General features: G+C 37.5%; 1 protein-coding gene across 3 annotated transcripts in view; it reads right to left on the bottom strand.

Annotated features, from left to right (window-relative positions):
* Window positions 1-12,328, bottom strand: part of DENND1A (DENN domain containing 1A) — a 1,620,172-nt gene that overhangs the window by 992,680 nt on the left and 615,164 nt on the right. For all 3 annotated transcript variants that reach the window (XM_029611167.1, XM_029611164.1, XM_029611165.1), the window contains exon 6: window positions 1,004-1,073. In XM_029611167.1, the coding sequence (XP_029467027.1) occupies window positions 1,004-1,073 (70 nt within the window). The remainder of the gene's footprint in view (window positions 1-1,003; window positions 1,074-12,328) is intronic.

The following is a 12,328-nucleotide window of genomic DNA, read 5'->3' as shown; positions in this document are numbered from 1 at the left end:
GACAAGACTGAAGGGCATGTAGGTCGTTCAATGATCCTAGCACAGTTTAATTACAAAACAAACTTTTATAAGTAAGGTAACTGGTGTCAAATATGTTTTAAAACCGTATTTCACTATTCCCTTAAGCACTAAGAACATGCCATACTGGGTCAAACCAAGGGTCCATCAAGCCCAGCATCCTGTTTCCAACAGTGGCCAATCCAGACCATAAGAACCTGGCAAGTACCCAAAAACTAAGTCTATTCCATGTTACTGTTGCTAGTAATAGCAGTGGTTAATTTCTAAGTCAACTTAATTATGGTAATAGCAGGTAATGGACTTCTCCTCCAAGAACTTATCCAATCCTTTTTTAAACACAGCTATACTAGATGCACTAACCATATCCTCTGGCAACAAATTCCAGAGTTTAATTGTGCGTAGAATGAAAATGAACTTTCTCCGATTAGTTTTAAATGTGCCACATGCTAACTTCATGGAGAGCCCCTCTCCCCCTACCCGTTCTAGACCTCTCAGGATTTTAAACACCTCTATCATATTCCCCCCTCAGCCGTCTCTTCTCCAAGCTGAAAAGTCCTAACCTCTTTAGTCTTTCCTCATAGGGGAGCTGTTCCATTCCCTTATCATTTTGGTCGCCCGTCTCTGTACCTTCTCCATCGCAATTATATCTTTTTTGAGATGCGGCGACCAGAATTGTACACAGTATTCAAGGTGCGGTCTCACCATGGAGCGATACAGAGGCATTATGACATTTTCCGTTTTATTCACCATTCCCTTTCTAATAATTCCCAACATTCTGTTTGCTTTTTTGACTGTCGCAGCACACTGAACTGACGATTTCAATGTGTTATCCACTATGATGCCTAGATCTCTTTCTTGGGTAGTAGCACCTAATATGGAACCTAACATTGTGTAACTATGGCATGGGTTATTTTTCCCTGTATGCACTATATTTAGCAAATGCTTTATAAGGTAGATGCTGACAGTAAGAAAACTGTATAAGTACCTGGCCTTTTGCAGTATAATCCGCCAAGATGTTAAGCAGCTTGTAAAAAACTTCAAACCAAGGGAGATAACTAAAAAGGAAAGAAAAGCATAACCAATGAAAACATAATTTAAAAAATCCTAAAACAATATCTTAAAAATAGGTTAAAAAGATTCTTAAGAAATGACCATTCTGTTTACAAGGACATCTCTGAAAAATCAAGCATAAATCCTCCCAGTACATATAACAATTCTAAGCACACAAAGGTGGAAGTAGCACATAAGTAAAAATGTAAGACTTTAGTCCTTCATTTATAAGGACAATGCCAGTCAAAAATGATTAGTCCATGTATGTTATTAAACTGATTTTTTTTCTCTGGATTACAAATTACACACATATTTGAAAACTTTAGCTATAGCAGTTGCTATACAATAGGATAAATCAGTTATGGATTAACCAAATGTGACTGCAGTTCCTGTAGCAAAACAATGGAATAAATAAAAACATTTCAATAGATCCCAGAAATGCTTATCATAAAAGTGCAACACTGCTTCATACATGCAAAAAAAAACTAATACAAAATCATTAGAAATCTCTGAGCAATATTTATATGCAGTAAATCAATTCATAAGATTCACATCAATTTGAAGGCAGATAAATCAGTTTACATCCACATTAAAATGCAAGTAAATACATAGTTTATACTTAGATTGCATTGCACCACTTATACGATGCATCTACTTCTGCAGTGTTATTTAACTAATGTGGTCTACTGTTCATCTATATCTAACAAATTTGTTATAGATGCTATACTGTATTACACAGTTCTATCTGTAACATGCTTTGAGCTCCCTGGCTGGAAATGCATACCACAATGATAAAGTAAATAACATTTTTGCAAATCTCTTTGAAAAAGTTTGGTTGATCTCCCCATATAGGTCACCATCACACTGATGGTGTGGATGGTCCTCTAGACTAAAACCAATCCCAACTCCATGATGATCACAACTAAATTTCCCTTAAAGACGAACTTCATGCTCATTCAGTCAGGAACTCCTTTCTTGATGCATGGGGCCAGACTGGTGTCATTGTACATTGCCCCAATGTATCAACCCTGGAACTTCTCTTTCTAGGGAGCTATGACTTGCTTCCAAGTGGTAAAGACTGTTGTATAAAAATGACAATAGCCCTATTGATGTCCCATAATGTCTAATCTAAACACTTTGAATCACACCACATACAGTGCAATATATACATGATATCTACATTCAATTTCATGGTTCATTTCCAATATTCAAAAATCATTTTACTATCTTCAACACATTTGATATCTTTGTCCACTCCTAGTTATTTGTGATCTGAAATTGCTTGTTCGTGCTTTTATTACTTCATGGCTTGATTACTACAGTTCTCTACTTTTGGGCTTGTCAGCTAAAAAGTCTTCAAGACCTTCAAAAATACAGCAACAAAAACTGTTTACGGTCTGAAGAAGGCTGAACATGTTACACCAATACTTCAATCTCCCCACTGGCTTCCTGCATCTTATCGAATAAATTTCAAAACTTTTTGTCTTATATTCTGCTCTTTACATTATTGATTTCCACTTATACCTCTCAAATCTTTTGACTCCTTACTGCCCTTCAAGGTCTCTGCACTCCTCTGAAAAGGGCCTCCTCCACCTCCCCCTCCCTGTTATTAGACTCGAATCTACAAAAGAAAGTTATTTTTCATATCCAGTGCCTCGTCTATGAAACGCCCTACCGACAGATATTAGGGCAGAAATCAACCACCTGAAATTTCATAAAACAATAAAGACCTGGCTCTTCTCACAAGCTTTTGATGGTTAACACCTGCAAGATGAACCTTTAATAGAGTGTCAGCTTTGGCTCTCCTGGCTGCTGCTGCTGCTGCTGCTGTTGTTCTTCTTGTGTTTTATTGTATGCAAATGGTTTCTAATGTTTTGTTTTAACTTTTACTCATATTATGAATTTTATTGTACAAAACGTCTGAATAACTTGTTTTACAAGCAGTATATAAAGTCCAATAAATAAATAAAATTGGAATGTCCTGATTTTACATGCAAATTGTTCATTAGTTAGATATTTATGAATGGATCAGATACAAAGGAATTTTTTTTTTGCATTAGTTCATTCACTTTCTCTGCCATAATCTGCTTGAAAAAAATTAATTGAAAAATAATATGCTCTATAGCGATACTACTACCTTTGTTCTTCAAAACACTGACTTGCTTATTTTTTCCTCCTGATTCCCCATCCTCAAACCTTCAACAATGTTTTCCCACTTTAAATCTTCAAACCTTTTTCCCCTTCTCCATCCACCCCCACCCCCCGACATACTGTCCAGATGACTCAAGTTCCATTGTGCTGCTGCCCAAGGGCTGAAGGGAAGTCTTCTCCAAGACTAAACTGCTCAGCATTGTTATTCTGTCAACATGAATGAACTGCTACCTTCCCTCAAACAAATCACTCTATATTCTGAGTTCAAGATCATTACTGAGCACCACCAGGCTTATCAGACAGGAGGCTTTTTCTTTTACCCAATAATGCTCTCATCTCTTTCATGGTTTATATTTGTTTGGGATAGTGCAAATTTTTATCACCACACTGTTTTCCCTTCAGTCCCTTATCATACTTTTGATGCTTCAATATGACATTCATTTAATGTAGATTTCTAGCAATGGTAAACATTGCAGCACCCTGACTTAGACCTTCAAGGGTGAGAGTCATACCTGGGAACTATCCGGATTTGGCCTGAAGACTCCAAAATTCTGAATGAATTGTGGATCTCCGGGCCAACACCCGAAAACTCCAGGTGTCCTGCTGCAGAAGGCCAGAAGAGAAAAGGCTTGGAGCAGCGCAGGCTCAAAGGAGTGCCACCACATGAAGCCCGGTGCTATGCGGAAAGAATGAGATTAGCAGGAGCGTCATCCTCCCCCATGGGAAACAAGAAACTGAAGATGCAGGAGGAGCAACAGTGTCAGGCCACACGATGAAAATAAAACAAGGGCAGAGTGGGCCCGATGTTGCAGGAAGAGGAGCGCATGTTCCGCAGGCATGGAGAACGAGGAGGCTCCTATGGCTAATAAGAATAGAGGTGAGAAGAGAGAATAAGAGTGCATGTCTGTATGGAAGAGGGAGAGAAGTGAATGAGTGTATATGTATGTATGGGTGTGTGTGGAAAAGGGAGAGGACTGAGTGTGCACGTGTGTGTGTGTGAGAGAGTGCATGTATATGTATGGAAGAGGGAGATAAATGAGTGTGTATGTGAGGAAAACAGAAGAGAGTGCGCAGAAGGAGGGGGCGAGTGTGTATGTATTTGTGTAGAAGAGAGAGGAGTGTGTGTATAAAAAAGGGAGAGGAGTGCATGTATGTGTGTGGAAGAAGGAGAGAAGTGAGTGTGCACGTATGTGTGGAAAGGGAGAAAAGTGAAAGTGCATGTATGTGTGTGGACAAGGAAGAGAAGTGAGTGAGTGTGTGAGAATGAGCACATATGTGTGTGAGTGAACATGTGAGAGAAAATGTTTCTACCGTCCTGCTCCCCTGCGACAATCTCAGGGTGACAGGAAATCAAAAGTTCTCAGGTATGGTGAGAGTACATCAGTTATGAAGTGCCTGGGAAACTTTAAATATTTACTTGGTCACAGAAACATTATAAAAATCAGAAAGATGAGGAGGATTTATTTCTGTTTGCACTAACAGGCAAGTGAATTCTGAAAACATCTTTTTTAAATATAACTGCTATGCTCACTTTTCAGTTATTTGTCTAAATGGCTTTTGAATATCTACCCCTAAACATTAAAATAATACAAAAATACATATTTTTAAACAGTGCCATAGGCTCATTTGTTTACTTACGCTCCACTAGAAATCATAGTTTTTTTTACCTTGAGCATCAGGAAACTGATAAGTCTTCAAGACCAAACACATCCCTTCTTCACAACTGAAGAGACCTGTGAGGCCTTGAAACCTCCTGTACTACAACATATCACTGATTGGTCGGTCCTATATACATATAACCTGATTGGTCCTATATACATATAATCTTTCCCATTGTGTCATTGTTTTTCTCTTCCCCCGCCCCCACATTTGTCACTCCTACTTTGAATCCCTCCTTTCCAATTTATCTAGTTTTTGCTCTGTTACTGCGTTCTATTGTTTACTGTTCTTTGTAAAGGCAACGCCTATATATACATCGGTTGTAAGTTACATGTAAACCGACACGATGTGCAAACGGTTGTCGGTATATAAAACCGTTTAAATAAATAAAATAAAATAAATAAATATATAAGCTTCAGTTTTTTTCCAGGACCAATTTGGCTACTACACCTGCACTTGCCTAGATCAAAAATATATATAAATGTACTTTCAATTTCATACTACAACAATGCTCATAAATACAGAATTAATTCTGACTTAAACATATTCAAAACTAGCATATGCATCCCATGTCTGTGTGCTGGCTTTCTTTTAGCATGCCTTCTGGGGAAGTTCAGCAAGTAAAAAGACAGCATATATTTTGCTAAAATTTTAGACTATGCCTCTGGTTTTGTTTTTTTTCCTTTTTTTTCTTTAAAACATATCTGTAAGGAATTTTCCTTAAGCTACAGGAAACAAGCAAGTAGAACTATGACACATCCAGAGATTAGTCACTTAGTTACACATGCCTTGGATATCAGAAAAAAAGTGGATTTTTTAAAAAATATACTTAGAAGGGGTTTAAAGCTTTTACACATTATGACTATATTCTGCCAACTGTAAAGAAACCAGTGCCCCTATGGTTACTAACTGTAGAGCAAGCAGTAATAGATGAAGTGAGATGCAATTTATGTGACAGATAAAGTGAATAGCACTCCATCATTACCATTTGTTTGAAGCCTGCAAATACTTAAAAAAATGTAAGTAGCTTATCAAAACACACTGATAAGAAACTTAACTTTTCATGTTATATGACAGTATTATCACTTACTGTAATACATTTCAATCAACTTTAGCAGCTACATACTGAATATTATGGAGTAAAAAATAGTTATGGATTGGAACAGAATTTAAACTGGCATTGCTGTGTAAACACTCAGAAGGGATTAGACAGCAGATAGGCTGTTCCGTTCCCATTTGTTTAAACAAACTTTGCTGGGGTGAAGGATATTCTAAGAGCAATAAGAAATCCTCTTAGGAAAGACCCCAGTCTGTAGATTAGGAAAGATTTCGTAAACAAACCAACTGAAGGATTAACCAGCATTTTTAAAAAGAAGACTCTTAAAGAAGCTAAGTGATTTAGACTTTCAACAACAACAAAAAAGTAGCAGTTTTTGAGACAACAAACAGCTTTGTTATAAAGCAGAACTGCTACGGCAGGTCCTCGGATTGAAAGAATTAATACTATAGAGAAAGTTAAAGGAGGACATTCTGAATTATTTTTACAATGTCAGATTAATACAAAAGGTCTACTCTTCAAAAGAGATTCTCCTTTGGAGTACAAGGCTCAAAGATATTTTATCTAAATGTTTAAGAACATTGTAGATTGATGGATTAAAAAGAATAAAATTCCATTTCAATAGCCTGTATGTTAAAGATTTTTGAGCACTAACTGTAGTAGCTGAACATTTACTACATTATTTTTAGTACAAGCCTACCATACAGTATTTCTATCATCTGGTTCTATTTTAGAGTGTCATTTTGCTTCCAGCTTCACTCTGGTCCCTGTAGAATAGTTCTCAATATCTTTTTTGCACTGACAGATGCATATCTAATGATGGCAGTATTGAGGTTTTGAAGCCAAAGTTTCCTTTCAAAGAATCAATGTTTTCCCCTTTTGGGAGGCCAGGGTTCACAGCTGAACTTCATTGAGCTATGGAGCAGGGTTTCCTGTATTGCTTCATTAGACCAAGAATATAAGTTTTATTCAATTACATGCTGGGGCACTTCTTACAGATTCCTCTGTATTTCTAATGCTAATTAATATCTGCTCGACTATAAAGCCCACCTCCCAAAAAATAAACAGGTACTTAGGTTTATACATGTTTAAGCATCTAACATGACTTTTAATAAGCAAGTTGCACTAGTGGTCTTTTTATTATTATTATTATATATAGATTAACCATCTTTCTTCCACAACACACACCCTTACTATTGAACACCACTATAACACGTTGCCAAGCTATCATGTAATTTGATCTGATAGAGTTCTAATAATGTTTTAACATGTTTCTTTCCTTCAAAGAAAACCTTTTAGGTTTTGAGCCTTCCAGATGTCTTAGAAAAGAAATTTACCAGCTGATGCAAAACTCTTTAATGTCTTGTGAATTACCTGTCTACTATAGGTAAAACAGACAATTTTTACCCAGTCAGTACAGTTTAAACTTATTTTTACCCATTCATTACGGGATTTTTCTAAAACTAGTAACTGGTTAAAACTTTCACCCTAATTTTAGACCGATTAAAGAGCAGCTGCAGAGCTGCAGACGCAGTGTCTCAAAGCTTCCAGCAACTGCTGGAAGCCAGTGTGGGCCAAAACTCCTGCAGCATTTCAAGCCCCCCACCACCTATGTGGCACTGGAGAGTAAGTGCCTGTCTCCTCCTCTTCCTAAGCAGCCAAATGCCTGCTGCTTGGTACCACCAATGCCATATTTGAAGCAGGCCATGCCTACCAGAAGCACTGCCAGCTCCTTGGCCCCACAGAAAAGTACAAGTGCAGTGCTGCAGAGCAAAGGAGCCTCAGAAAGTGTGCTGCCGAAGGAGAGAGAAGTCTTGAACCAGCACTAGTAAGGAGAAAAACTATTGTAATTCGGGGGGAGGGGGTAAAAGGCAGATTCTCAGGGGTGAAGGGAAAGGGACATGTTAGGGAGTAGAGATAGGGATGCTGATAAGCAGTGAGTGGGAAAATCAGCTTAATACTGTTTTATTGTATTGTCCAACAAAATAAACTCCAATATTCACCCAGAAAAATGTTACACTTTTCCACTGATTTTCTCCTGTTTTTCTTCTTTTCATAATAAACCTAATACATTCCCGTGAAAAATTAAAAAAATAAAAACTGAAAATAAGGTCCCTAAACATGGAGAAGTCTTTTCTATTTTTGTATTTAATGAGGTTTGATTGCTAATAAAGATTATTTATTTGATTTATATTCACTTTTTCAAGCACTTCAAAGCGGATTATATTCAGGTACTATAGGCATTTCCCTGTCCCCAGTGGGCTCACAATCTATCAGGCCAATTCAATATGGTGCGCTTAGGCCGATCGCACCATTAGCCCCCGTTTGGACTGCTTTTCTGTACACCCTCCGACTTAATATCATAGCGATATTAAGTAGGAGGCCCCAAAAATAAAAAAAAATAAAACATCTTAAAAAAAAAAATCTGCCCGCGGCCTGCGGGTTGGAAAACGAACACTAAATTTTGCCAGCGTACGTTTTCCTAACCCGTGGCCGTCAACGGGTTCGACAACCAACTCCGGTAAAATTAAGCGTCGGCTGTCAAACCCGCTGACAGCTGCTGCCTCCTTATTAGCGCAGGCCCTCATTTACATACTGAATCGCGTGCCCAGGAGAGTGGAGGTAATTTTCAAAATGAGTTGCGAGAGTAAATGTAACTACTTTGCAGTAATTTTCAAAAGTCATTTACTTGAGTAAAGTGCACTTATGGAAGTAAATCCTATGGACAATTCAATGGTATAGTATATATTACAGCAATTTTCAAAAGGCCACTTTCTCGAGAAAAGTGCATTTACTTGAGTAAAACCCAGTTTTACTCTAAATGCTTTCTAAAATCAGGCCCTAAGTTTTCTGACAATCAAATTTATGTAAATTTGATGTATAACTGAGCTTGGTAATGGGACAAGGATACCTTTAAATTAATTCCAGATTTAGAAAATACATAATGAAATTTGTTGGATAAATATTATTTCTTAACTGGTAAATTGGGTGAGTATTTCCATAACTCACACATGTGATGAAAAGCCTTATGAGTAGAGAAATAAACTCTATAACTTCTGGACATTGTGGCAGTATAGTGCAGAGGGTAAAGAGCAGAAAATAGTTTTTACAAATTCTTAAAATCCTCTATCCACCATTAGTGATTCTGCGGTATTGAGCCTATTAGAGTTTAAGCTCCTTTTTTTTGGAAGGGCATAACCATGTGATTTTGTACAGCCCTATATATGGTATCATATCAATTTTTTTTTAATTATATACAGCTTTTTAAAGATGTAATTCCTAAAGTGGTCATTTCAGGTCATTTTGCCAGCAACATTCCAGTGTCTTCTCCACTGTTAATTTATTTTCTCTTTGTGACATCACTTAACTAACTGGGTACATGGGATTACTGCATTACATTCAATGCTGGGGCAAAATCTAAAAATTTAAAACAAAAATTAACTTTGGATAACTTTCTAGGTCTTCTGGGGAGCAGTTGTTGCTAGCGGTTTAGACACCCTTTAACTCCCAGCCCCCCTTTTTCTGCCCTTTGTCCCCCTTTTATCGAATGTTTATAGTTCTCTGTATAACAAAGTTCCTTTCATTGATTGTTCTCTGTAAAGATACCAGCCCCTTTTCCCTACCTCGTTTTTTCCCCTCTAATGATTGTTTATAGTTCTCTCTAAAATAATGTCCATATTATTGCTTGTTCTCTTGTAAGTTAGTTTTCCTTTTAATGATTGTGTTCTCTGTAAAGCTCGTTTGCTGCATTTCGTTTACTGTGAACCGATGAGATGTTCCCAACGTTCGTCGGTATATAAAAAGATTATAAATAAATAAATAAATAAATAGATTTGGTGGTCTTCAGTTGTCCTCACCATTTTGCACTGAGAACAGGACCATAGGAATGCATATTAAAGGAGAAATGTTAGTTTAAAAATTGTATGCATTAGCATGTTTCCCATTGGTATGGGAGGAAACTAACATGCCCTTAATGCTGATAAAGCATTCTATGGGCCAATAACACTAATGGTAAAGAGCATAGAGAGACATAGAGACTCAGTATGTGTCTGAGAGTGGGTATGTGAGTAAGAGACAGTGAGTATGTGCACGAGAGTGTCTGTGTGGCAGACACAGTGTGTGAGAATGAGGCAGTGTGTGAGATAGAGGGTGCAACTGTGGGACAATGTTTGGTGTAAAGAGACTTTTCTACCAACCGTTTTTGATGGACCCTTTCAACTACTAAAATTCAAGATGATTAAGGCTGCAATGTACTAATGTACTAAACTGTGCTAATACTTTACTTGGTGTAAATATATATTTAATGTACTGTTAACTTATGCAATCTAATTTATAATCATTAACAGCACTTTGACAGTGCATAAATTACCTTGGAAAGATTTTAATGCAAAAAAAGTATGCTGAGGTAATGAGATGCAAAACAGCAAAAAAGTATGCGCGCTAATTGTTCACAGATACATTAACTTAAAAATATAACTACACCTGGTAGAGGGATAATTTTTTTTTTTTATATCCATAGGTAAAGTATGCATGCACTTTACCATCTGTCTCATTTGCATGTCATTATCAGCCATTAGTACGTGCGATAGACACTATTAATGGCTGTTTATTCACTTTAATACATTGGCCCCTAAATAAGTTAAAAGAAAGTAAACAAGATTGATAGAGAAAACATTTTTATAAGGCTAATGAATTTTTAAATATACAAGCATTTGGAACTACAAAGATCCCTCAATTGGAGTTTTGCCAGTCTTATAACATTCAACCATGTTATTGACAAACCAGTAATCTCTTTATACTTTCTGATTATACACAGTAGCTTCTGAAGCTATAAAAAAATGGTACAAATATTATATTATCTATACAAGCAAGTAATTTCAAAGGAAGAGTACATTTAAAATGTCCTTCTTTTCTCAGGTTCACCTTTGTAGTCTTAAATAAAATACAAAGGGGGATCCCAAGGAGAACCCTGAAATGAGCAGTTGTGTGTTTATATCTTCATGGTTTCAAAAATCCACTTGACCGCTCATCTAGGGTGAATGGATTTTCTTGGCTAGCAGGCAGGGAGGAGCAGGCAATGATGGCCAGGACAAAGAAACAACAGCAGCATCTTCATCCCAATCGGTGGTTAATTGGAAAACGTAGTGGCCACATCTTCTACCCCCATCTGAGCCCAGGAAGAGAGAAGCAGCAGAAATATTTTTGGCCCCAATCTGAGTACAGGAGAAGGAATCAGCAGGATCTTAAGGCAGAGGCAATGACTTTGCTCCCAATTGGGACCCTATGGGATAGTTCGAGTTGACAACAGTCCTCATCAGAGCCTAGGAGAAGAGTGAGTGAGTGAGTGTGTGTTGTGGGGGGGGGGGGTGTTTATGGGGAAGTAGAAGAGGAGAATGTGAGGGCATGACCAGAAAGGAGAAAAAGGCCTATTTCCAGTAAGGATGAGTCATCTTTGGCCTCCATCTAGTCCTGGGAGAAAAGTGAGTTGGCAAAGGGGTAGGGAGGGGGAGACAGAGTTGGGAAGGGGGAAGAGAAAAGCAAGAGAGCTACAGAAGACAGCAAATTGTATCTAAGTGAGGAGGGTTAGGGGATATAGGACGTGTGGCATGGAGGAGGAAAGTGGTGCACTAGGGCGAAGTGGGGTGGTGTGTATTTATCAGAGAAGAAATACACTCACTATATAACCCCACTGCCCTCTTCTCCCTAACACAAATTATTATGAGGGGAAGAGGAAGGTATTTTGGAGAGTTCATTTCAGCCCTGGTAAGTCCTGGTGGAATCTTAGAAATCCAGTGAATCTTAAACAGTTTGAGTTGTTCCTATCACCATTTTAAATACAAAATCATGAAAAGAGTAGCATGGTATACAGAATTGGATCTAAAACAAGGCAAAGAGGGCAAATGCAAGCCCAAAACTGTTTTCAAAGGAAAAGAGGAGACTCATTAAAAGAAGCAAGCTCATTAAATAAATGGTGCATGACACATTCCATACCATGGGATATGTTTTTCCCAGTGCTTCAAGTCCTAGTTTCTATCACACAGGGCTATTTAAAAAATGTAATAGCAGCATGGAATGCTAAGCTAGGGTTTCTTCTATAATTTAGCCCATTTACATTTTATTTTCAGAAAACAAGCCATTATCTCGTCTCGGCTGGTATTTTCAATGAAAGGTTGACTACAGAGAGAGTCAAGAAGATTCTTCAATGGCTAAAAAAAAAAAAGACTTTGAATAAAACAAGAATCTTTGTTTTCTTTTCAGTAATTCACTTACCAAAATAGAGTTCAGCAAATAAAATATCAAGTCAGAATTGCAGAGAATTTCAGCTGATGTCATTCAAAAAGGGTGTGTGGATCTTATCAGAAGAAGCTACCTCTCCTTGAAAATCTCAGTAAA

The sequence above is a fragment of the Rhinatrema bivittatum genome, chromosome 8, assembly GCF_901001135.1.
Source record: "Rhinatrema bivittatum chromosome 8, aRhiBiv1.1, whole genome shotgun sequence".
NCBI lineage: Eukaryota > Metazoa > Chordata > Amphibia > Gymnophiona > Rhinatrematidae > Rhinatrema > Rhinatrema bivittatum.
This window is presented reverse-complemented; position numbering and strand designations above follow the sequence as displayed.